Here is a 27,981-nt window from a genome sequence, read left to right on the forward strand (position 1 = left end):
ATGATACATCAAAGGGAAGCTTCATGCTATGGAATTTGCATCTTTGCTTACTCGATTTGATTAAATTTGGCATTTTCTTTTTCTTCCTGAAATTTAATCAACCAAATCTGTACCAAAGATGAAATGCTTTAGTCGAAATTTCATCTTCTTAATAAGAAGCAATACGCTTAAGCACGCTACTCAAATAATGCTTCTTCAGTTTTCTTCATCTCAGATTGCTTGACTTGCAACAAAACACAACCATATATTCAAGTGAATCAACTTTCCTACAACATATACCACTCACTGCATATTTTGTTTTAAAAAGTTCGCTAATAATATCATGCAAACACTTTAAAAATGCTTCGTGCACTAGGGTAATTTTAGCAAAATTATTGGAAATGATCATTAGTTGTTTCACTATAAACTTTGATGCTTCCTCATCTAACATACAGCTTTATGCAGATTAAGGTTGATTGTACTCACCAGTACTGATTGTGTAATACAAATAAGTCAGTTGCCACTTTTTCCCATCATTATTGCAGTTCCAATGGTAGAATGCATGTGTCCTATTTTGGATCTCCAGTGTCGAATGACCATAACTAGCTTTCGGAATGTAGAATACTCTGGTTGGGGATCTAAAAATCTGCAGAATCAAAAAATCATTTGCTTAAATTAGCGAGGTATGTAGTTTGTAACAGATTAATTGTAAACAAGTAGCTAAATATCATACTTGTCTTTGTTGCAACATGCCATCAAACTAACCTTCCAGCTAGACCTTCTTGATTTCCACCATTTCCGATAGTGATGTAAACTGGAGCTGATTTGTTTGGTATAGGGTAACATTCGCCACTTGATACATTTTACCTTATATTTGAGATGTGATACTGAAAATTCAGAGGAAAGAAGCATGAGCGTTCCTTCCATAAAATAAACCAATGGTTGTACTGAAATAGATACAATGGACAACAAATTGTGCATGAAAGAGTTCAGTATAAAGAGCTCAGGTGGCTAAAAAATGACTTGAATCCATTGATGATCCAAGACCTTCAGGTTTCCTGCACAATGCATGAAGGAACATGTATCAGTTGAGATGACATCCACAATCTCACGTCACATTAATTGAGTTTCACAGAAAAGATGAATAAATGGGATTCTAGGTGCTAATGCATGAACCAACCCATAAGTCAATTTTGGTTATTAGCCATAAAATTACAATGTGGGAACATGGTATTGCTAGTTAAATGTGACATCCCTAATTTGACCCTAGTCGGGAAGTGGTTTCGAGACCACAAAACTGAGTCACACAAATAATTGATTGTTAAATTTCATGTCTATTTTATGTTACAATTTATGTGTGAAATATTGATGCTTTGATTTTGTCAATTGAATGCGAATTTAATCAAAAGGGCTTATGTGAGAAACATTGAAAATGTGTTGGTTAATTTTTAAAATGGCCAAATTGTTGCATGGATTAAATATGGGGACTTGCATGTCAAAGTCCCCATTTTTCATGATAATGGCCGACCATGATGGTTTTAGGTGAGAAAATATATATTTTATTTGTTGTAATGATGGCTAATAAATGATATTATATACATTTTGTTAAAGAATTAAATAAAGACTTATAAAATATGAAATAAAGTTTTTATAATGGAAAAAAAAGGGGATGAAAACAAAGTTTTATCCATTCTTTCTCTCAATAGCCGATTCTTAGGATCAAAGAAGAACAAAAGGGGGCCCTTAGACGTATGGCAATTATATTAGCAATTGGAGGTATGTTTGGCTTAATTTCTTGATAAGTTTGGTAAAGTTGAGTTGTTAAATAGATTTTGAAGTTAGCCCATGCATTTATTTTTGAATTTAAGAAGAATGATACATTCGACTATGCTTTGATGTGCTTGGATTGTTGTTCATTGAGTAAGTGATTGAGGAATGGTTAGAAGAATTTGAATGCTAAACTAGTTGATTTGTTTATAATGTCCGATTATGATCATTTATAGAGATGTGAATGAATTGTTGTTATGTGAATAAATATTTATTTGATGATATATATATGTATTCGGCAATGGGATAAAATGTGTATTAAGGTAAGTTTTATGGTGATTATGCTTGTGATGTTGGGTTAATATTCGGCATTGAGTAATGTGGGGTAAAGTGATTAATCGGCTATAAAATTAGCTAAATTGAATAGGTATGTTTAATGATATGCTTAGTGTAATGTATAATCTTATAACTCGGTTTGGTATTGAGATAAAGGTTAGATGTATGATTGGATTTTGGTATGTGTTAAATTGGTTAATCAAAGATTTAATATGACGAAATGTTAATGAATAACATAATTGGTTTGTACCTTAAATAGTTGAAATAAAGCTTGCCGATTATGATTAAATGTTTAAATTGTAATGGTCATATATAGGTATATATATATATGCCTTATGTATGTACCATGTACACATAAGGACATTCGGCAATATGATTAAATTCATGTATAAGAAAGCATGATAAATTAAGTGACTCTTTGCTTGTGAATGTGAATTAGATATAAATTAAATAAGCATGAAATCGAGTCATGGCATGTTTTATTAAATATGATACATATTGAAATCTATTGTTTTAGATATAGATTAAATGATATGTGATTGCCAAAAGTGATTGTTAAGTGAATAATATTAGTTAAGTACTTAATCAAATCTATTGTTTTACTTTAAACTTAAGAGCAAAGAGGATCAAAGTCGGATAGGGGAAAAGAGAAAGTAAACGAATAGCCGTGGATATCTAGTCGTCGACCACTTCCGAGGTAAGTTTTAAGTGATTAAACGTTGAGTAAGTTCAATCATAATAGGACATAATGAGTTGATTTAATAAGATATGATGTGGCCATGATATGTTTTAAACTCAATTGGTAAAGTTCATAAGTGTTTGGACTTGGAAATTTAAGAGCAAATTGTAATAATTTGCTTAGGACAGCAGCAGTAACGTGATTTTAGAAAATCACCATAAATTGTTGGTGTGGAATTATAGGCTGAATAAAATATGTAATCAAAGCTTAATTAGTCTAGTTTCTTATAAAAGAAACCGTGTAAGCAAAGGGAATTTCCTATAAAGAGATATTTAAAGTTGTGTGAGACAGTGTCAGAATGACTCCGAAATCCCCTGTTTTTTTTTAGAAAATCATTATAAATCACACACAAAAAAGAATTGTTATAAGATAAAATTTATATGCTTAGACTCCTTAATGAGTCTAGTTTTAAATGAAATAAACAAGAACATATTTTGAATTCTGTACAATGAGAAAGTTGATTCGTAGTGAAGAGTGGTCAGTATAGTCAAACAGTGAAATAGGGGAAACTTTAAGAAAAATTCTGGTATTGATTGGTCAAACCAAAAATTCTGAAAATTTTATGGATAGAAGAAATATGAGTCTGTTTTCAGGGAAAATTAACAACACTTCATTTGGAGTTTCGTAGCTCCAGTTACAAATAATTTAATGACTGTTGCTCAGGAAAACAGCTTGTTGTGAATATGTGATTTTGTTGTAAACATTGATGAAACTCTTTGAGTTGCTTATAAGCTATTGCTGAAATTGATGTACAAGATAAATATATATATGTATGGTAAAGCCGAATGGCTAGTGTGAAATATGTATGAGATATGTATATGTGGTAAAGCCGAATGGCTAATGTGAAATATGTATGAGATATATATATGTGGTAAAGCCGAATGGCTAATGTGAAATATGTATGAGATATGTATATGTGGTAAAGCCGAATGGCTAACATGAAATATGTATGAGATATATATATGTGGTAAAGCTGAATGGCTAACATGAAATATGTATGAGATATATATATGTGGTAAATCTGAATGGCTAATGTGAAATATGTATGAGATATGTATATGTGGTAAAGCCGAATGGCTAATGTGAAATATGTATGAGATATGTATATGTGGTAAAGCCGAATGGCTAACATGAAATATGTATGAGATATATATATGTCGTAAATCCGAATGGCTAATGTGAAATATGTATGAGATATGTATATGTGGTAAAGCCGAATGGCTAATGTGAAATATGTATGATATGTGTATATATTGTGGCCGAATGACCAAATGTGAAAGGTGTGTATTATTAGATATTTGATGAGGCAAATGAATTACAAATATGACAGTCGATGTGAATGTTGTAACATGTGATTAAAATGTACATGAAACCTGGAAATATATTCCGGGTAAGACCCGATGACTATGTGTGGAGATTATGTCCGGGTAAGACCCGATGACTACGTGTGGAGATTTTGTCCGAGTAAGACCCGATAACTACGTGTGGGGATTATTCGAGCTAAAGGTCTCGCTGAAGATTCGAGTAAAGCATAAGATTATACGACTTCACAGTAACAATTGGTAATAAATACGTTCAATGCGTTAAGTTGGTCAGGTATGTATTTTGAGATTATATTTAAGCTTGATTTGGATTAAATCACAAGGTTGTTATGTGATGCATATGTGAGTAAGGCAATAAGACTGTTCTATGATTATTGTGCATTTGGTCAATGTGAAAAGTTGGGTGAAAATATGTAATGTACCTATGTTTATAAGAGATCACTATCAAGTGAGAATTTATCTGCTTATTGTGTATTACGTAATTGTGTATATTCGACCAAAAATGGTAGTATACCTAGAAAGAGGTTATATGAGAATTCATAAGATCGACTTTTAATTTGGTTGGTCAGGTATGTGATAAATACTTGTACATGTTAGACCCATTAGAATTAAATCATGATTGTAAAGTGAAAAGCAAATATGAAAATGCCATATGAATATGTGAGTATTCGGTTATGGAGAAATACTATAGGATATTGGGAGATATACATTTTGATTTGTCCGATGAGGATAACTATAGATATGAAATGAAATGATATATGTGAATCAAATAAACAAATTGGTTATATTTGGGTTCACTGGTTTTAAATTGCTTAAGACTTACTAAGCTTACAAAAGCTTACTCTGTTGTTATGTTTCTCTGTTTTATAGATTGTTGATCCTGGCCTTTTTGCTCGGGGATCGTCAGCAACTTGTCACACTATCACTATCCACTGTTTGGTACTGCTATGTTTTGGATTACCCTATGGCATGTATAGAATAGACTAGTAGTGGGAGGATATTTTGGTTAATGTATATAAGCCATGCGAATATGACATCTTTTGAATGTTTACTTTTATAAGTTTTTAAATTTTATCCCTGGTTGTGTCTAGCAATTATCCAATTGAATGATCTTTACTTCAAGAAAATGTTCAAAATTTTACTGATCTGGCATGAGTTACAAGTCCGGTAATGCCCCTTACCTATTCCGGCGACGGTTACGGGATAGGGGTGTTACATTAAAGATAAACATACCAACATTATATCAAGTGATGACGAGTCAGGTTGATGTAGGGTGGGAGTGGCCTTACCTTTCAAGGAGACCTCTCCATCAAGAAACCTAAAAATAGAGAAGGAGACTTTATTTCGTACGGAGTTAGGAGCTTCAACAACTTGAACCATGTCATTGGTCTTGAAGAAAAGGCACCCGAATGCACTTCTGTAACCACCTCCTGGTCACGTGGGATTCGAACAGTAAACCACGTCTCAATATGGAAAAACCACAAGACCCTACCAACAATGGCAGAAGGTTACAAAGGAAGAGAGCCAAGAAGAAGAAGAAGAGCAAAGACATGATGTTTCAATGGCAAAGAATCAGACCCCGCCAAATTAGGCAAAGAAAACTTTTTTATTTACAGTCTCTTCTTCTTCTTCTCCTTCTTCTTCTTCTTCTTCTTCTTCTTCTTCTTCTTCTTCTTCTTCTTCTTCTTCTTCTTCTTCTTCTTCTTCTCTCTTATGGGGTTTTTTTAGTTTTTTTTTCAATTTCTTCTTAAATTAGGTGGGTTTCCACTGTGGACATCTAACGTGGCAAATCAACTGACCACATCAACAAGTTAACTTGCCACATCAGCGGTCCCGTTAAGACACTAACGGAAATTATTAATTAATGACTGTTTTGTCACTTTTTTATAACATTAGTGGCTGTTTTATTATTTTTCAAAAATTAATTGACTGAAATGAAACTAATAACTGTTTTGTTAGCTACTCAATATTAAGTGATTATTAGTGTAATTTACCATATATATATATATATATATATATGAAAAATAATTCGACGATCGATTGCTTTACCCTATAAGAAACTACCTTATCGAGCCTGTTCTTTTGAACCGTTTGTAACGGGGAAGAATATAGCGGAAGGTTTAAGTCGTTCAATAAGCAATGGCGCCGCACGACATTCGCCGTCCGTTCAAGCGAGCGGCTATATCCGATCAGCAGAAGCGGAGGGAGCTCTCGCTGCTCCGTCAAGCGCAGAATCGTCGCGATGCTCAACAGCAAGCTCGCTGCTTGGCTTCATCTATTCTCTCGCTCCAGTCTGCTGCACCCGAATCCCAACCCGAACAATCCGACACCGAAATAGAAACCGTACCCGAATCCGAACAAGAATCTGAAGCTTTTTCGAAAGACCTCGATGTCCGTCAAGCTTCGAAGCTCCGAGGACCAGAGGTTCGAAAATGGTTCGCGAGGCAGCTTATGCTTCCTGAGTGGATGATCGACGTCCCTGATCGCTTGGCGCAGGACTGGTAATTAGGGATTCTCATAAATATGTTTAATCGTTTGTTGCAGTGTTAATTAGGGATTTTTGCAACGTTTTAATTGCTTCTGAAGTGAAGTTTCTTTTTTTTTTCTCCCTTCTTTAAAGGTATGTATTTGCAAGGCCAGCTGGAAAGCGATGCTTTGTGGTTTCATCAAACGGAACGACAGTGAGCAGGCAAAGAAACGGCTCCATTTTGCATCATTTCCCATCGGCCTTACCAGCTGGAGCCAAGATCAGAGATGGCTCGGGTTCAGCTCAATCATATTGTATCCTGGATTGCATTTTCCACGAGGTATGAAAAACCAGAAACAGTGAAGATAGGAATCATGTTAATGCTGATATATTGTTTGGTTTTGATTCTGTTGAAGCTTGATTCTTGTTGCAGTTGGATCAGACTTACTATGTGATTGATATGGTTTGTTGGAATGGATACTCTCTCTATGATTGTACTGCTGAGTTTAGATTCTATTGGTTGAACTCGAAGCTCGAAGAGAGCGGTGCTTGCAATGCACCTTCACATTATCATAAATTTAGGTTCAGTGCTGTTCCAGTGTATAATTGTGATTCGAGTGGCCTATATTCAGCATACACTGGAGTTGTGCCATATGCTAAGGATGGATTACTGTTTTATAACAAGTGAGTTATTTTCCTCAAAAATATGTACTCAGTTTCCCATTGTCCTAAGTAATAGAATTTACTCTGTAATGGGAGTCTTTTGCCTTTTTTGTGCATGGATGATTGGCATTGCTTTCATTTTATTTCTCTTGTGATCTAAGGAACATGTATGCTTCCATAGTCTGAACTAAGGTGTAAATTTGAGCACTTTGTTGGTTCTTATTCTTAAACAATTAGATGAGAGTTTGAGTCCCCCCCACCACAGAGGGAGCTTCGCCATGATGCCATCAATGACAGCCATCACATCAGATCCAATCTCTTTAATTTTTTTGACTTCCTAAGCTCGCCAACCCTACATCAAAGTACCAGACCATGCCCTAACTTGAGTCTTAATTGGACTCTACTAAGGAGGCAATCATGATATGAGAGACCCACTCCTATCCCTCTTTCTCCAATAAATAGCCCCTCTTCCAAGACCAAGGGGAACATGGACATAATCATTAGCCATCGCTCAGCCAAAACACCACCCTAAACCTCCATCCTTAGTGGCTTTCCACACCACATGCAGTGTGAACCACACCCATAGTCTACCCAACAACTTGTACAACTTAATTGTTATAACAAGTATAAAGTAAAGTGTTTGTCCTACTTTAATGGAATTTTCCTGTAAAAGGAGTTATAAAGATTAAAAGCGGACTTTCTTCCTTGTTAAGAAGGATGCTGCTCCTATTTAGCAGGTAAGGTTGCTTGTATCCTAATGATGCCTTTGGAAATCATAGATGAAGCCTATCTTTGTGCATCCCATGGAAGATGGATATATATTGCTTCTTTTGTTGTTTTTCCTGTTCTTAGATTTTGTTTTATCATTAGGACCTCTCAACATCTCCTCATAGCAGATTTTGTCTCTCTCCTGTTTGTGTATTCTGACCAGTGAGTTTTACTTTATTTCCTTCATAGGCATGCACTCTATCAAACTGGCAATACACCTCTAGCATTAGTCTGGAAGGATGAAAACTGTAGTCAATATGTTATTGACACTGATGGTAAAGGAGAGATTCCAAGCCAACAACAGGTATCTTGATGCAGCATTTGTTATTCTCTACGCTCACCCTTTCAAACAAATTAGGACTTGTTTCTTTCTCATTTTTTTACTGAAGAGCAATGACTAATATGAGCAATGACTAATATAATTAATTTGCGTGAGTTATTGTCTGTAAGTTGATGTTTGAAGTTTTAACATAGACAGGTCGCTCTTAATATTTCCGATCCATGCATTGTTTTCTGTGTGATAGCTTGGTTCAGACAATTACTCTCTCTAGAGTAACATTTGGCTATGAAATTCAAAAGCAAAGCTTCCTAAAGCATGAAATAAAAGTCACATTGTGCTTTTGGACTAATTAGAGAAGATACCTTAAAGGGAAAAATATAACCATGGGGTTTAAGACAAATAATAAAAAACTAGTATCTCCTTTTTAGTAGATCTATACATATGGAGTAAAACTATAACCAATTGTTCTCTCTTCTGTTATCAGGTAGTTTTGGAGCTGCAAGATGATAGAAAACTGGTAACATCAGATGACCCTCCCGTGCTGTTTGGCTGCTTAGACGGGGATATAATAGAAAAGGTATGGTTTTGAATACCCATATTGAGCCAAATGCATAATGTGATAATCGTTGCTTAACCATAAGTACCCATCCAAGCCAAATGCATGGTGCCGTAATCATTGCTTCCAACTAATTACAATGATCTGTTCATCTATAATTGGCCATTGTTATTTTATTTGTCAAAGTCTATGATATATCAATGCAGTTAGCTGTTGCTTCAAATTTGTAAGTGCAATCATTGGGCTTTGAGCTAGTCAAAATAGGTAGCTCCCTCCCATCCTGTAATTCCTTCCTCCCCTCCGCTAGAATTGAATTCTGACATGAGATCAAAGCTCCTAGTTCTCTCAATTGGACAGCCCCTTTGAAATGGTGATAATTATAAATTTGGTCTATTTAAATTGAAGCATAAAGGAGCCTAGAACCCAAGTTTTCATCTTGATGATGTTCCATTACACCAGCATGTTTCCTTCTACAATTAAGACCGTCTGCTTCTTGAGCTGAGTGGCTGGCTCATGAGCCAGATTTCTTGAAATACAAGCTAGAAAGGAAAATAAATTGTAGAACTTTAAGCACCCTTCCTCTCCAACCTTGCTTTTAACATCCCACTTGGCTTACATTTAATATTTCTCTTTTCTTTTATCCGATTTTCCCACTCTTCCAAATACCCAGTCAGGGCTGCATACAGGGAACCTTTTACGGTTTGCTATTGGTGATGGAGGATTGAGTTTTGCAGATGGGAAGCTTGAGAAGGCTGATTTGATTTATCTTGGCAAGTCCAACCGGGCACGTGCTTTTGCAGATAGTTACTCAAAGGTTGGTAGAAAAGCATGCATGATACAATTTATAACATTATTGTTGAAATTAAAACCCATACCCAAATCAGTCGAGGGAAATGTCAAAATGTTAATAGTTAGCTATTGTTTGAGATATTTTGTGTACTCTTACCTCTGCGATGAAGTTTTTGGACTAATTCTTATTTGGATAGTTCTGTAAATCCCTTGTCTACTTTAAAGTTCATAAATAAAATTGGCCCTGAAATGATTCTTAATGATCATTCAGCATTTGCATTGTCTATGCCATATGTAGAATCTCATTTTGATTGGTGGAATTAGGCATTTCAACTCAAATCTTTGTAGAGGGGGTATAGATGCACCAGATGCTTCCTAGTTTAGACAGTGTCAATCCCCTACCAAATTAGTCGGTTCTCTATGATAAAATGTAAGCAAAATTGAAGGAGGTTTGTCTATTTATTATCTTATTTTCTTTCTCTTTTTGGCCATATTAATTTCTAAGATCTGTTGTTTCTCAGTGGAGACTAGTAAATCTTTCGTGTAGTCCATGTTTGCCTTTCTGTGTTTTAAATTATTAATTTTCCCTTTAAATGATACCTTCAAATTAAAAACATCCTCGAATCTGCTCTGCAGGTTTTGTTCCAGTTCATGGTTCGACATTCTCCTCTAAAGATAGATGATCTTCTAGCATCAATTAACTCCGCAAATGATCAAGAAAAGACACCAAGTGACATCGAGATGGTTGGTTGACTATATATATATATTAATTATACGAGGTTCGATATTTGTGTTCTGTGCGGGCCAAGTTTAAAACCCATTGTGGAGTAGAGGGAAACTGAAGATGCCTTGTTGGGTTACTACCAGATGAATTGCATGCACAATGCAGGAGATAGATGTTTTTTTGGCATAAATTAGGTATGTAATTGAACTTGGCTCAGCCAAGGGTGTGGAGGGTTTCAATAGAGATCTTATGTTGAAAGCCAAATTGTTGTCTTTTTGTGTGTAGGAAACTATTGAGAGAGATTGTATCATACATGAGTGACTGTAATTTACTGTTCCAGCATACCAGAGTATCTATGCCTGACTAAAGATGTATAGTTCTAAATTTGTACTTATAAGGTATTTGAATTTGGTTAAAAAAATAAATAAAGTACACAACTCACTCAACTACGAGCTTGTTTTCTTTTTTGTCACTTAATTATGAATTTTTTAAATTAGTCAACCTTTAGCTGAACAGTGAAGTGGCAGCTTAAAAATAGGTATAATAATAAATTTAGTTTTTAACTTTTACATATTATGCCAATATAGTCATAATTTTAAAAAATTAGCTTTTAACATAGCAAATTATTTGGTTTTTTCTTTTTTTGGGCTAAAATGGACCATAATTTTTTAAAAAGAGTCAAATAACTTTTTTTTAATGGAAATGTTGTTCAAAATATTAAATTTTCAGCAATATTAACCTGATAACTCGTGGGAGTCTACCTGTGCTTTATATTAACATGACATCATTTGTTATAAGTTACTTCAACAAATAATTTATAAATTATAAATATTTAAAAAATAAAAAATTCAAAATAAATAAAAATTCAAAAAAAAAAAAGCTTAGCATGAAATCGGATGTCATCTTCTCTTTTCTATCCTTACTTTATCGTTTCTTGCTTATTTAAGTTAGTTCTTGATGTTTTAGCTTGTTGATTTTATTGACTTTCGTTCTAAGTTAAAGTTGTTTCAAGAAAAACGTTCTCCTATCTTGTTCAGTCAAGAAACACATCAAAATTAAGAGTTTTAATATTTTCTTGTTGTTTCAAACATTCTTATACAAAACAGTTTGCTTTTGTCTTTAAAATCACTTCTAACAAGTCTGTTTGTGTTTTGTTTTTCCAGATCTGGATGAGGCCTTTTTTTTATGTTCAATGACGGTTTCTTTCCATCTAAAAAACCGTAGATTACCATTCAGGCTATCATGTTTAAAATTTTAATGTTTTAATCAATATTTTGATTAAAGAAAAACAATTTGACTCTTTCTGAAAAGTCGGTAATTAAATTTGATTTTTTTTAAAAGGTCAAATTTAACTATAAAAAAATCAAATTAAAAAAAAAAACAAACGTTAAAGGGTAAATTTATATGTCAAAAATCTAACTTTAAATTTTAACTTTCAACAAGATTACTTATTTTAGATGACACTTGATCAATTAGAGAGATACCAGAATTCAATCCAAGGTAACTTTAAAATTATTAAATTCTTAATTTTTTGAAAGATTTTTTTCACAAATTTTATAATTTTTATTTTTAAAAAAAACTTGAAATTCTTTTGCATTTTTAATTTTTTATCATTTACAATTTTAAAAACTTATAATTTTTATAATTTCTAAATTATTTGATGATGTTGCTATAAGACAAAATTGTATTATGTTAACAATGAAGGATCCAATTTGCTTTAATAAAAGATTAAGAACCAAATTTAATAAAGATGTAAAAATTAGAGACTAAATTTATCATTACATTTTATATATAAAAAGATAAAATAAATATTTAGTTGCACAATTTTAATAAAGAATCATTTTACTCGTTTATCTAATATATATAAAGCAACTTATTATTATTTTTTATTTTATTAGTGGAAGGATTAAAATTCAATATGAGGTATAGTGGTTTAATACTTTTACTTTATTTAACAATAGGTTTTATTTACTAAATAAGTTTAATCGATTGAGCTTTTAATAAAATTGAATTCAAATATTATATATATTAAAAAATATTTTTTTAATAAATAAAAATAAAACTTAATCAAGTTTGAAACCAACATTTAAAAGAAAAAAGAAAAAGGTAAATTCATTTTCTGAAAGTAAAATTTCAAAATCCATTTTTGACCCAAAAGAGTTTAATTTCTTCAAAACTTTACTGATCCATCTGACATTTCCAATTGTGATCATAATAGCTCAACGAAAGACATTGCAGTAATTTCCTTGTGCAAAATGTGTTAAAAGGGTTGTGATTTCATTGATGGCAAGTGATGAAGTAAAGCACCAGCCATTGATGAACAATAGCTCATTTGCATAATTGCAGAGATCCATGAGCTATCTAATTATTGCCCTCAACAATGCATGAATGTGAATTTGTTAGATAATATGAAAGTCATATGTTATTATATAATATCATAAAAAGTTAACTGAATTTTGAAGTGATTTAATGATGTTATTAAATAAAGGATGAACTAAATATGTGTAAATATTCTAATAATTAATTTTTAATTGATGATGGACTGATTAGAAATTAAAGTTCATGTGCAAAGTTATATATTAGGGTTATAATCCAAAATTATAAATACGTAACTTTTCTAATATGTCATCTTCATAAAAGAGTTACCATTCTCTAAAATATTTGTGTGTTAATTTGGAATATCAAAATCATACGATCTCAAGATATCAATGGATTTAAATACGCTTTCGCATTTAGTTTTATTTTTGATGACCTGATTTTGATTTACGGTTTTAAGTTTTATATATATGAGTTTTACGATTTTAATAAGTGGGAAGAACAAATTAATTTTTCTATTATTTTGGAATGATTCAATCTTAATTTTTTATTTATGAATTTGATGTAAAATTTTGATATTTATGTTAGAATGTAATTGAGATTGATGTTGAATTGTTTGGATTTGATAATTGTAGGGAATGATTTTTGGTTATTATGGCGGATTTTGTATAAATTTATTTGGCATTGGGTATTGGGTTATGGCTATGTTTAATTCTTTGCTTTGGTTTTGTCAATTTGACTTTTAATGTTTTATATAGAACGAGGTGTGCGATTGAAAGATTTCTTTTTTTCCGTACAACTACCGTAGGTCAATATCTAATGGAATGTTTTGGTTCAAGTTTAGGGTTAAATTATGCATTGATTTTGTATTGTTTTTTTATGTCATTATTTGGATTAATTAATGATTTTCTTATAAACATTTACGGATTCAATTACCAATTTTTATCAAATTAATTTTATGAAATTAGTTATAATTGACAAAATTGAAGTTGTTAATTTTCTCATTATATATGGATGTTTTACTGCAAAATCATGTTCACTATAATACATGTTTAAAAATTCTGGTTTTAAATATAGTTGAATGTTATTTGGTTTAGGATTTGATGGTTCCATATATTTGGTTGCATAAATTTTTATTTTTATTATATATAAAATCAGTCAAAGATTTAAGTTTTCGGCTTTTTATTATGACATTAAAACAATTTTATTTTGAGAAACATAGTGTGATAAAAAAAAATTCAAATTTGACCTTATGAAAATTTTGAATTTAAATATTTTTATATTTATATATATTTTAAGATAACTTAATTGAATAAACAAGTTGTCAAAGTATCTTTTGTTGTGGAAATTACTTTATTTTAAAATATAAAAAAGTTTTATGCATGTAACTTAAGCCATGTTAAGGTTAATATTTACCAAAATTACATGTGCAACTGTGGCAATAAACATGTTACAATTATTCGGTTTTACATCTGAGTAATAAATCAGCCCAGAAGAAGATTTATAATTCGACATGTTTTTATTGTCAATATTTGATTACTACACCAAGATATCACTTATAAGTTAATATTTTTGTCCAAAGGTGAACTATTAATGGAGTGCATGGTATCTTCAGATATGGTTTACTTTTATTCAAATTATTATCGTTTAAATTTAAAATCGTATATGAGCTTGTTTTGTTTGATTCAGCTATTATTACACCTACCAACATCACAACCAACATTAACTCGATTCCTATGTTAAATGACACTAACTTTAAATTATACCAAGAGAATCTTATGATTGTTCTTGAAGTCATGGATCATGACCTTGAGTTAAAAGGATGATTCTCCTCCACTAGTTACAAATGGAAGTACCTCTGATCAAAGTAATGAGATGGAAAGGTGAGAGAGATCAAATCGGCACTATGCTTGATAAGAATACCACTGTTAAGGAATTCTTAGCTGACTTTGAAAAAATGTTTGTCAAGAATGAAAAGCCTAAAATTGATACACTCTTAACAAATCTAATTTCGATGAGTTATAAAGAGAAAGGTAATATCAATGAGTACATTATGGAAATGTCTCATATTGTTTCAAAGTTGAAAGCACCTAAGCTAGAACTCTTTGAAGGCTTGCTAGTGTATCTAGTTTAAAGTGAGCTATAATTGTCAGTTTAAGGTTTTATATCTCTTCCATCATAGTTTAATCAGTTTAAGGTGGGCTATAATTGTTAGAAAGAGACTTGATCTCTAAATGAGTTCATCTCACATTTTATTTAGGAAGATGAAAGGTTGAAGCAAGAAATGACAGAAAGTGCTCATTCAATCACAACCCTGAAAGATAAGAAGGACAAAAGAGAAAGAAGATTAAAGAAGTTGTGGATATCACACCAGAAAAGAAACAATAAAAGGAACCAACCAATGATGGTTGTTTCTTCTGTGGTGCGAAATGTCATAAAAAAGAGAGTTGTACCAATTATCATGCTTGGCGTGTTAAGAAAGGTACACTTCTTGATTTTGTTTATTTTGAGGTTAATTTGACTTCGGTACTTAGAAACACTTGGTGGATAGGTTTCAATGCAATAACTCACACAGCTTATCTATGTAGGATTGTCGTAATTTTCAAAAGTCAAATGATGGTGAAAGATATATATTTACCTAGAAAATAATCATTCGATAGAAATTGAAGCAATAGGAACTTTATATATTATGTAGAATTGAATTATATTATATTGCCTTTTAGGCGAAATTCAATTTTCAGCATTGGACAAATTTATTTATTTTTGTTCATTTTTAAAATAGAATTTTTTCATTTTTTTTCAAAATTCAAATTTGGTTGGCTTTAATTCTTTATCAGGCTATGATAATCTATTTTACTTAATACTATTACTTCATTTAATGAATCATTACATAGTATCATAATAGCTAATGAACACAAATTACCATTAAGAATTTGACTTCGCTGTGACATAAAAGATTAGGTTATATCTCCAAAAGGAGAATTGAGAGACTTGTGTCTGACGATATTTCTAATCCCTTTGATTTTTTTGGATACTCTAAAAAATCTAGGGGTTACAAATTTTATGATCCAACTAAGGCTATTTTTTTTAAGACAGATAATGCTCATTCTTTAAAGATGTTGTGTTTGCGAGGGGAAAATTAATTAAGGACATTGCCTTTGAAGAAGAATATGTAGTTGATATTGTTCAAATAGCAACTCTAGATAAAAAAATATCGTTAAACCTTTTGGTTAAGTAACAAACTCTACAACCTCAAGAACTAACGTCAATAAGAAGGTCCATTCGAGAAGAGGTTATAATGGCTTTAGTGGCATATATTGACCTTAAGCTACATTAGATGAATGTCAAGACTGTATTTCTTAATGGTAATATTGATGAGACGATTTATATGGTGCAACCAAAAAACTTTGTGTTCGGTAATACAAAATCAATGGTTTCCAATTAAAGAAATTCATCTATGGGCTTAAGTAAGCCTTTCATTAGTGGTATCGCAATATTTACCAAGTGATTATCTCATTCAATTTCAAGATGGCTTTGGATAATGATTGTGTATATCACAAGTTCAGTAAGATTATGAATAATCCCAATCAATGTCCCAAAAATGATTTTGAGATTATGAAAATGTATAAGATTCCTTACATTTTAGCTGTGGGAAGTCTAATTTATATGTTCAAGTTTGTACGCGTTTAGACATTGTTCACTTTATTGGGATGTTGTGTAAATATTTGAACCATTCAAATATGTATCACTGGAAATCAACTAAATAATTTGTACATTATCTTCAGAAAACAAAACATTACATGCTCACATAGCGAAAGTATGATAAGTTAGAGATCGTCAAGTATACAAACTCCGATTTTATTGAACATGGATGCAAAATTTTGTTGTTAAGGTGCAAATTCTGACAATAAATAAATGATAGTCTTTTATTTCAATAACAATAGTTGCATATCAAAGTCAAAGCATAGAGACTTTAAATTTCTGGCCGTTAATGTAAAAAATTTATAGTGATCAGGTATTTATAAAACATATTGGGACAAACTCTATTATTGTGGATCCGCTTATTAAGGGACTACCACCCAAGGTTTTGATGAGCATATTGTTCATATAGGTGTAATGTAATTTCAGGATATTTGATTTTAGTGAGAGTTTGTAATTTTAAATGTTTTTGTTATAGGTACATTTTCGATTATTTTGGCTTACAGTTTTTAAGATTATTTTCTGCAGAAATAAAGTTTATTTAGTTTATTCACACTTTGATTTTGGTAAGTTTTGATCTCACTAAGGTTTAAGGAGGACCAGTTGAAAATAGATATGTTTAGATCACGTCGCATGTAATTTCCATGCTACACATTTATACTCGATCTATGTCATTTGCTTGTGTTAATATACAGGATCATGGATGGATTTAGTTACGATATATGTAACCAAAGTTGTCTTGGTTTGGTGTTAATATAATTTAATGGATGAGATTGTTCGGAATACCTTTTACATATGATAGTAAATTTTAAGCTCATAAATTTATATAATGACATGTAATTATAAAGTAATTAGTATATATATGTGGTCCAATGAGAGATTGTTAGATAATAGGGGCATCCCATTGATATAATAATAAAATTACAAATTATTTATTATAATAAAAAGTTAGCCCAAATTAAAAGTGATTTAATTTAGTTAAAGTTTATTGTGATTTAATTATTAAATAAAGAATTGAAATTTAATGTTAAAAAGTTATATATTAAGATTATGATTTCAAATTATAAATAAATGATTCAGATATGCTTTTACATTTAATTTGTTCTTGATTTATTTTTGATAATCTTACCTAACAAATCCTAATTTACAGTTTTAAATCATATATCAAAGTTTCACTGTTCTAACAGAATCTCCATAACCTAATCATTTACATAATGGATTATTTCATGATGAAAAAGAAAATAAAAATGTTACTGAGTGGAGAAGTCGTCATCATCATGGTTGATTCCACTCTTTTTGAAATTCCTTTTCATTTATTCTTTGAGAATACGGGGGAAAGCTTCTTCTCCAACTCTAATAAGCTGAAATTTCATCATTACAATTACCAAATAAATTTGCATATGTTAAAATTTGAAGTCAAATCTCTTGAATATGGCGAAAACATTTTTTTAAAAAAATAAAAAAAAAATCATTAAGTTCTAACTAGAAATGGATGAATCAAATAAATGACTCACATCTCATATTTGCGTAAAGCTTCATTTCGTTTTGCTATGTAGAGATCACTGTCTTTAGGTATATTGTTCAAAGGATTGCCTAGATATCATGAAACAAAGGCGTATTAGTCCCAAGTGATGGATAAAAGAAAGTATTAAACTCGCATTACAACAATAATTGAAGAATATATGAACATCTCTGAGATTAACGAATTGGACGTAAGTATCTCATATCTAACAACAAGAGGGAAACACAATATAAATGTCAAAACAAGTAATGAGCTATAGATAATGCAAACAAATTCTATAACATGTTGAAATTCTATACTATTTTGACTCTTCAATTTTTTTACATGGGTATAGGAATATGATTCTCTAAGAGCCTCCTGAATATATGAAAAAGAAAAACTCTTTTTAAAAAAATGAACTTACCATATGTAGGGCACATATTTATTTTTAACACTCACACCTGAGTTTGAGTAACATAGCTGAAGATTATCCTTGAACTGGTATTACATTCTAGCTGTTTGCTTGTTTTTCATGAAATTTATTTGACAAAAACGCAAAGGAAGAAGCAAAGTGTAAAAGCAACAAGCAGCGAAACCTTCAAAAAGTGCATCCCATGGAAACAGATAACAACAAGAAGGAAAAATATGAAACCTGGGCAAACTGAAGACTTAGAAACTAAAAATCAAAATGACCATTAAACCTCATCAACACAGAGAACAACACAGGTAATTTTTGAAGATTAGGAAAAGAGAAAACAATAGCCACAAACAACTTAAAGCTCATGGTTATCGAAAAGATTAATACCAGAGAGGGACACTAGAATATCCCACTAAAATCACTCCATTGATATTGAACATCCAAAGCTTTCCTAAAAATCATAAGTAGAAAAATGATACATACTTAGCAGTGCTGCTGGTTTTTTTGCAACATCCTTCTGAACTTTCAATGCAGTTCCGTTATTCGAGGGCTGCAAACTAACCTGTTCAAGGAAGTATCACCATTCAGAAGTAGTATGAAAGCAGAGAAGTATCAATTAATGAAATTGGGTAAAAGTAAATGAAATGGCAGGATAAATAACACAGAATGCAAACACTTTTACCAGGACACCTATACCAACTAAACTAAACATTCGCTTATCAAACACAAGAAGACCAAACATCCAAATTTGAAACATCAAACAGTTTCTACTTACAAGTTAGAAGAACCATTACCTTCTTCTCCCTCCTTTTTATTATCTTTAAATGGCATTTCTTTATATAGTGCATCAATGGTATTTGGAATGCCTAGAACACAATTGGTCCTTGACCTGCAGGTTCTCGTTTAACCAATCAGAGATATCTTTAGATTTGACTACTTCATCAGTATCCAAAGATTCTAACCATGAGTATACTGGTATCCACTGATCAGTGCGCTGAAAACGAACCGGCAGAAGATCAGGCTGACTCGGTTCCTTTTCCTTTAATAAGAGACGGAGAAAAAGGGTTAGATCATCCTATGTTACCTGAAACGCGGATCGGTCTGGTACAAGGAACAAAAACTAGAATCGTTAGAGGTAATCTTCTCCAATTCATTTAGTAGGAGCGAAATACGAATTACTAGAAAGCAGCTAAAACCAATTCAAACGGGTCCCAGAATCAAGAGCTAAAAGAGAACCAAGTTTTTTTCTTCTGTCTTACAAGCATTGATTTTCCACCCATGTTTTGATCAATCTATTTGACAATCTTAACGTTGTAAGAATACGAAATAATCAAGTAATAGTAAAAAGGACCCAGATTTTTCTTTTTCTAGGATCATGTAAATGGAAACAGTATCCAAGCAATTAATACTTATTCTAAGCTATCACAATTCCCAACCGCATATAACACGTAATGAAAAAGAATTCGCCATAATAAATGCTGAAAGGGATTGGAAGAGCAATCAAAACCTGGGAGTGGGAGGGTAATCTCAAGTGATTTTGAATGGAGAGGAGTCGAGCGATGAGCTCAGATCGTGGCATGGATTGGAGGTCGGGTGGTAGCCAGCCAAAGTTGGAGTTGATCCACAATTCGACTTGGCTTACGTTCACAGGTTTTGCTTCTGGGAATGCGTTCACCCAGGCTCGAGCCAATGTCTCCCATTCTAAGGTTTGTTCTGTTGTGTTCGACATCTCCTCAGTTGCCGTTGCCGCCAAAATTTACGTTAATGGAGGAGTGGAGCTCTTCTTATAATTATTTTTCCTCAACTTTCTTAGATTGTATTAGAAGTAAAACGATACCGTTTTGCTTTTCTATTTTCTTAAAAATTCTCACAATTATAAATACTGTTCTTTCCTTTTGATTTGAAGTTTCTCCTTAAAAATTCAAGCGATATTATGCCCCTAATAATATAGAAATATCAAGCGTAATTCGAGTTGGAATCAAAATATAAATAAATATAAATTTTAATTAAATTCAAATTCGTTTTGCAGTTCCACAGACCAAATACAAATTTAAGTTAATTTATGTTCAACTAATTTGTAATTTTTATTTATATTAAGAAAGTTTATTAGAAGTCTAATCCCGCACTTTTTTCATAAAAAAAAAATACAAAATTAACATATTGAAATCCGAAAGTCAAAACCTTTCTTATGTACATAAAAGAAAGCATCCCATACATTAAAAGAAAGAAAAAAAGAATTTTTTTTACCCATAATTGCATTTATGATTTAAATAGCAAAATGTTCAGCTTCCACAACTTCCTCCATTTCTCCAACACCGCCGTGGCCGCCGTCATTACCATTACCGCCTTCTTCCAACCACCTTTCAATCGGTCCACATTCCGCCTTATGTCTCAACTTCCAATCAAGCGCTTGGCAACCACGAGAGCAATAGTTCACGGTGCCGCAAACCGAGCATCTCCTAAACTCGTGAGCCCTTGTCTCGGGCCTCCCGCACCCTTTATGAGAACAAAGCCTTAGCCCCTGCCCCAACGCACCCCTCCCTGACTCGAACCATTCTTTTAAAAACACGTTCACCGGGTGGACCTCCGGTGCCGGCACATTGCACCCGAAATCACTCAATAACGGACAACCCGAACCCGCCTTGAAACTATAATGTTGATAATTTAAACGACGTTGGTGTTGTTGCTGGGCTTTTCGTTTGACTAAGGCGTTTAAAGACGACGCAAGTTCCCGCGCGTTGGCTTGGATGAGCAGCCGGCGTCCTTCGGCTATATGTTGGCGCACGCCGTAACCGTCTTGCAAGCAATGGCCAAGTTCACGCAGGGCGTCCACGTGGCCTAGGAAAGCGGCTCTCGCGCATAAGGCTACTCCGGCACGGAGATCCTTGTCGTTCTTCGAACCACCGCTTCCGTTGAATTGAATGACTCCAAGAGAGTAGAGAGCTGGCGCGTGGGATTTGATTGCTGCTTTAGCCAGTAACGACGCTCCGCTTCCTCTGTTTTGCAAGCAGTAAAATTGGATCTGCAACGGCAGCAAATTACGTTAATTAGAAATGAATTTTATAAATAAAAAAAAAAAGAAATTCGTACGAAATACCGACCATGCCGAGAGTGTAGCAAGCTTCAACGTTGCCGGCGTTAATGCAGTGTTTGAGAAAATGGTGAGCGGAATCGCACCAGTTTCCAGCTTTGACGGCCAAAGCTTTAGAGCCAGCTTTTGATAAAACCAAAGGATGAAGAGCCAAACGGTTTAATCTCTTACATCTACCAAAAATAAAAAAATTCGAAGTTTCAATTATTCTTACCTTCAAACGACAGTAAGAAAAATAAAAAATTCAAAGGAAAAAAAAATCAAAACGTACGTTACGAGAATGTTGATGAAATCCGAAGGGGAAGAAGCGGAATAAGCGAGCTTGGAAAGGATGGAAATAACAAGATCCTCAGGTAATCCATCGAACAGATCAGATTTATCCGTGAATTTACGAGAAATCCTTTGCTTTTTTCTCTGCAACATAACTTTCCTTTTTTTTTTCTGAGAGGAGAAGAACAGAAACGAAACTCCAGCTTAATTTCAAATTAATCTTTCCATCTTCCTTGTTGTACTTTTATATCGAATTCGTGCTTCCGTTCTTTTCTGTTTGCTTCTTCTTTTCCACAAAACTGTTGTTCGAAATGAAAGCAAAATTCCAAACGACAGTACGTATATATATAGTCATTGAGACTTGAAGAAGGCAAAGATAAAGATTTATTGCAGACAACTGTTCAGTTCGATTATGGACCCACAAGGCCACAAGTTTTTTTTTTTTGACATGTGGACAAACAAGGTTTTTTTAAAATTTTTTTACAAAAACAAAATGAAAATAATTAGTGTTTCTAATTTTATGTATGGGCTGTGTTTTATATATAATTAAAATGTATGTTGCGGAAAGGATCGATTCGAGAACTCCGATATGACTACAAGTAAATTGACCGGAACGAAAAATAAAGTGAACACAAGGATTTACGTGGTTCGGCTTTAATGCCTACGTCCACGGGCAGAGGCGAAAAGAAATTTCACTATAACAAGATGAAGATTACAAGTGTTTTACACTCAAGACACAACCCGAGAACCTCACAACTCTCAACCCCTATAGAAAACCCGAAAGCTAAAATCCTAGCTTTCAAAGAACAAGCTTTGCTCTCTCTTGGTTTGGGATGATGAATATGGCTAATGAACCTCTCTATTTATAAGAGAGTTCAAGGACATAATTGTCCAAAACTTTGGCAAAGATTTGTGGTTGAAAATGGACACCAACAACCATCCACTAATCCACTACCACCAACAACCCACTACCAACAACAACAATCCACTACCAATTTTAAGCCATTTCTTAACAAATCTCCACCTTGGCTTGAAATTTACCAAGCTGAACATCATAGTGAATTCCTCGAACTGGATCACCTCTTCCAAACGCCTCTCTGGCGCTAATCAATCCCGAATACCTATCAAGTCCAAGCAATGCTTGAACTTATATGCAGGGATCACCTTAGTTAACATATCTGCAGGATTCTTCTCGGTAGCAACCTTGCTGATAACAATGTCACCTTGCGTAACATGTTCCCGAACAAAATGATATCTGACATCAATGTGTTTGGTCCGTTCATGAAACATCTGATTTTTAGTCAGATGTATGGCACTCTGGCTATCGCAAAATACAACAGTGAAATCCTGTTGTAAACCCAAACTGCTTACTAGACCTTTCATCCACAATGCTTCTTTCACTGCTTCTGCTAACGCCATATATTCCGCCTCAGTCGTAGATAAGGCTACGGTAGACTGTAACACAGCTTTCCAACTAATGGCTCCTCCAGAATAAGTGAAAACATAACCCGTCAGAGATCTTCTTTTGTCCAGATCTCCAGCATAATCAGAGTCCACATAGCCCGTGACACTGCTAGTGCAGTCACTCTGATCATATACCAAGCATAAATCTGCAGAACCTCTCAAGTACCTGAGAATCCATTTCACGGCCTGCCAGTGTTCCTTGCCAGGACAACTCATGTATCTGCTGACCACACTAACTGCATGTGAAATGTCTGGACGAGTGCAAACCATTGCATACATCACGCTTCCAACTGCACTCGAGTATGGAATGTGAGACATTTGCTGCTTTTCTTCATCAGATTGTGGTGACAACTCTGCAGAGAGTTTGAAATGTGGTGCCAACGGAGTACTCACAGTTTTCGCTTTATCCATGCCGAAGCGTTGAAGAACCTTTTCAATGTAGTTCTTCTGCGACACACGAAGCTTGCCCGCCTTGCGATCTCTGTGAATATCCATGCCCAAAATTTTCTTGGCAGCACCCAGATCCTTCATCTCGAACTCACCACTCAACTGCGACTTTAACTTGTTGATTTCCGACATGTTTTTGGAAGCAATTAACATGTCATCAACATACAGCAACAAATAAATGTGCGAACCATCTGAGAGCTTCCGATGATAGACACAAGCATCATAGTCACATCTTGTGTAACCATGCTGAATCATGAAGCTATCAAACCGCTTGTACCACTGCCTTGGGGATTGTTTCAATCCATATAAAGACTTCTTTAATAGACAGACATGGTCTTCTTTACCAGGAACTGTAAAACCCTCTGGTTGACGCATGTAGATTGTTTCCTCGAGCTCACCATGCAAGAACGCCGTTTTTACGTCAAGCTGCTCAAGTTCTAGATCAGACTTGGCCACCATGGCAAGTAATACACGAATGGAAGAATGCTTTACGACTGGGGAGAAAACTTCATTGTAGTCAATCCCCTCTTTCTGAGTGAAGCCTTTAGCAACCAATCGTGCCTTGAATCTAGTTGCTTCAACCCCTAGGATGCCTTCCTTTTTCTTGAAGACCCATTTGCAACCAACTATCTTCTGGTTACTTGGCGGCTTAACCAACTCCCAAGTATGGTTCTTGTGAAGAGATTCTATCTCCTCACTCATAGCAATTGCCCACTGTGCCGACTCATCACACGTGACAGCCTCATTATAACTGGAAGGTTCTATACCAATGGACTCCGCCACACTGAGCGCGAAAGACACCAGATTAGCGTAACGCGGATTTGGTTTGATTTGTCTCTTCGTTCTTCCAGTGGCAATGCTATATGGTTTTTCTTGAGGTGACTCATCTTCATCGGAATCTTGCACCTCAACTTGATCATCCTGGACTGAAGTACCTTCCGTAGGAATTGGAGCGTCCACCTGACACTCCACCTGCTTCTCAACACCGTGATCTCCCATTCTATCTGACTCCTCCTTTTCCCGGGAATTTGTGGTGGATCGAAGCATGGATGACTCATCAAAAGTCACATCTCTGCTGATGATGAACTTGGACGAAACCGGATCAGGACACCACAACCTGTATCCTTTCACCCCTTGGCCGTATCCAAGAAATATGCATTTCTTCGCCCTCGGTTTGAGTTTTCCCTCATTTACATGAGCATACGCAGGGCAGCCAAACACTCTTAAACCAGAGTAATCAGCAGGAGAACCAGACCATACTTCCTCAGGAGTCTTCAGCTCAATAGCTGTTGACGGAGATCTGTTAACCAAATAACAAGCAGTATTAACAGCTTCAGCCCAAAATTCTTCACCGAGCCCAGCATTTGATCGCATGCAACGAGCTCGCTCCAAGAGAGTTCTATTCATGCGTTCTGCAACTCCATTTTGTTGTGGTGTTCGACGAACAGTGCGGTGTCTCACTATTCCTTCATTTTTGCAGAACTCATTGAATTCACCTGAGCAAAACTCCAAGCCATTATCCGTCCGGAATCGCTTGATCTTCTTTCCTGTTTGATTTTCGATCAAAGCTTTAAATTGCTTGAAGTTGATGAGAACCTCATACTTGCTCTTCAGAAAATACACCCAAACCTTTCTCGAGTAATCATCGATAAAGGTAAGCAGATATCTGTAACCACCTTTAGAAATTGTCGGAGAAGGCCCCCAAAGGTCAGAATGGAAGTAATCCACTGTGCCTTTTGTCTTGTGAATCCCAGTGCTGAACTTTACCCGAGTCTGCTTACCGAAGACGCAGTGCTCACAGAAATTCAACTTTCCTGTACACTGCCCAGACAATAATCCTTGTTTGCTTAGCACCGATAAGCCTCTCTCGCTCATATGCCCGAGCCGCATATGCCATAACTTCGTGGTGTCAGAATCTAGATCATCTGATGATGACACTCCCGCAACACCTGTAACCGAGGAACCATCGAGGAAGTAAAGGCCCCGCTCCAAATTACCACGTATCACAGTCAAAGCACCCGAGAATACCTTGAGAACTCCACCTTCAGCAGAGTACCGAAAGCCTTTCTTGTCCAACGTACTCAAAGAGATCAAATTTTTCTTCATTTCTGGAATGTGCCGAACATCAGTTAGAGTTCTAACAATACCGTCAAACATCTTTATACGAACTGTGCCAATCCCCATGACTTGACATGCGTGGTCATTTCCCATTAGTACTGAACCAGAATGCTTCTCGTATGTTGAGAATGCATCTTTCGAAGTACTTATATGAAATGTAGCTCCCGTATCAAGAATCCATCTCCCACCAGCGTAAGAGTCGGATACTGCAAGAACGATCTCGGCATCACTTGAAGAATCTGCATCAGCTACATTCGCACGATCATTTTGTTGCTCCTGTGATTCTGATTTCTCCTTCCTTTTCGGACAATCTACCTTCATGTGCCCGTACTTCTTACAGTAGTAGCACTGTATTCTCTTCTTGGACTGCGATCTAGGATGGCTTTTACTTGAACTTCCACCCTTTGCCTTGGATCTTCCTCGAGCAACCAAGCCTTCGCCTTCATTGTTTTCGACCACCTTACCAGTGATTTTCTTCCTCAACTCACTGGAACTTAAGGCATTTTTCACCTCCTCTAGAGTCAGGTCATCACGACCGTACATCATTGTATCAACAAAATTCTCATACGAGGGAGGCAAAGAACACAAAACAATTATTGCTTGGTCCTCATCATCGATTTTGTTATCGATATTATTCAAATCCATGATAATGGAATTGAATTTATCCAGGTGCTGGGAAACAGGTGTACCTTCCTCCATCTTCAGGGCATAGAGTCTTTGCTTGAGGTAGAGCCGGTTCGTCAATGACTTCGTCATGTACTTGCTCTCTAACCGGAGCCACAAACCGGACCCGGTTTTCTCATCCGCTACTTCTCGTAGCACTTCATCTCCTAGACATAGCAGAATAGCACTATGTGCTCTTTCTAGCATGTCATCCTTTTGCTCTTCCGAAAGCGTGCTTGGTAATTTATCTTTACCAGACAATGCTTTTAGCAATCCTTGTTGAACCAGCACTGCCCGCATCTTGATGCGCCATAAACTGAAACTATTTTTCCCGGTAAATTTCTCGACATCATACTTAGTCGATGAAACACTTGTAGCCATAATTTGGAACCTTTGAATGAATGATAATATTTTCTTCCTGATGTGAAAGATCAGACAAAGCTGCAGTCACAGGGCAATTCAGAAAATATTATCACTCCTTCAACTACGCTCTGATACCAATTTGTTGCGGAAAGGATCGATTCGAGAACTCCGATATGACTACAAGTAAATTGACCGGAACGAAAAATAAAGTGAACACAAGGATTTACGTGGTTCGGCTTTAATGCCTACGTCCACGGGCAGAGGCGAAAAGAAATTTCACTATAACAAGATGAAGATTACAAGTGTTTTACACTCAAGACACAACCCGAGAACCTCACAACTCTCAACCCCTATAGAAAACCCGAAAGCTAAAATCCTAGCTTTCAAAGAACAAGCTTTGCTCTCTCTTGGTTTGGGATGATGAATATGGCTAATGAACCTCTCTATTTATAAGAGAGTTCAAGGACATAATTGTCCAAAACTTTGGCAAAGATTTGTGGTTGAAAATGGACACCAACAACCATCCACTAATCCACTACCACCAACAACCCACTACCAACAACAACAATCCACTACCAATTTTAAGCCATTTCTTAACAATGTATTTTTCTAAAATTGATAAATTCTATGAATAATATTAGAAATAATAGAAATATGTTATTTTAAATAAAATTGTTCAAACTAATTAGTGAAAATATCAGGCAAAATTTAAAATGGAAACTTTTATATAAACAATTATATTTTATTAAATCAATAAAACAAAGCGAAGTACATAAATAGATAATGTCGTAGGATTAAAGTAATTAAAATTTTCTCACCAAAAATAAGTAACTAAAATAATTAAATTTCATTTAAAGTAATAAAAAATTTATTAAAGTAATTGCCAAATATATATCATATAATTTTTAAAAAAAACTGGTATCCTTTATTTAATCAAAATCTTGATAATTAATTCATTTCTAATTTCAACTTAGCAAAACTTAAAAATTTGGAAAATTTTAAAATAAGATTGAAACCTTAAAAATTTTGATATTTATTTTTAAATTTTAACATATAAAATTTATGTTTAACAGATTGAATAAATACCCTTAATCACTAGGCTATCACATAGATTTATATTGCACCAATAATAAATTTGAGTATAAAATTGGGAAGATCGAAGCTGGTCAAAAAGGCCCACGAACAATAGTGCATAGTTGAACGAAAAGACAAAAAATATTATGAAATCAATAATTTATGGA

General features: G+C 34.2%; 2 protein-coding genes and 1 pseudogene across 3 annotated transcripts; 1 reads left to right on the top strand and 2 right to left on the bottom strand.

Annotated features, from left to right (window-relative positions):
- Nucleotides 1-6,170: 6,170 nt before the first annotated feature.
- LOC107913421 (snurportin-1) lies at nt 6,171-10,836 on the top strand. 2 transcript variants are annotated; one of them, XM_016841996.2, is made up of 7 exons: nt 6,171-6,644; nt 6,764-6,950; nt 7,044-7,294; nt 8,231-8,345; nt 8,806-8,898; nt 9,548-9,691; nt 10,303-10,836. In XM_016841996.2, exons 1-7 carry the CDS (start codon nt 6,283-6,285, stop codon nt 10,417-10,419), a joined length of 1,269 nt encoding a protein of 422 aa, XP_016697485.2. In that variant the 5' UTR covers nt 6,171-6,282; the 3' UTR covers nt 10,420-10,836. The 2 variants fall into 2 exon arrangements, 1 of the variants encoding a protein (XP_016697485.2); XR_005906453.1 differs by having other exon boundaries at nt 6,175-6,644; nt 9,612-9,691.
- Nucleotides 10,837-17,515: 6,679 nt separating this feature from the next.
- On the bottom strand, nt 17,516-20,353 carry LOC121211074 (uncharacterized; annotated as a pseudogene).
- Nucleotides 20,354-20,430: 77 nt separating this feature from the next.
- Nucleotides 20,431-22,017, bottom strand: LOC107913423 (F-box protein At5g50450). The gene is made up of 3 exons (XM_016841997.2): nt 21,687-22,017; nt 21,426-21,588; nt 20,431-21,346 (listed from the first exon to the last, which is right to left on the bottom strand). Exons 1-3 carry the CDS (start codon nt 21,836-21,838, stop codon nt 20,591-20,593), a joined length of 1,071 nt encoding a protein of 356 aa, XP_016697486.2. The 5' UTR covers nt 21,839-22,017; the 3' UTR covers nt 20,431-20,590.
- Between the last annotated feature and the right edge of the window lie 5,964 nt (nt 22,018-27,981).

This window comes from Gossypium hirsutum, chromosome A12, assembly GCF_007990345.1.
Source record: "Gossypium hirsutum isolate 1008001.06 chromosome A12, Gossypium_hirsutum_v2.1, whole genome shotgun sequence".
Classification (NCBI taxonomy): Eukaryota; Viridiplantae; Streptophyta; class Magnoliopsida; order Malvales; family Malvaceae; genus Gossypium; species Gossypium hirsutum.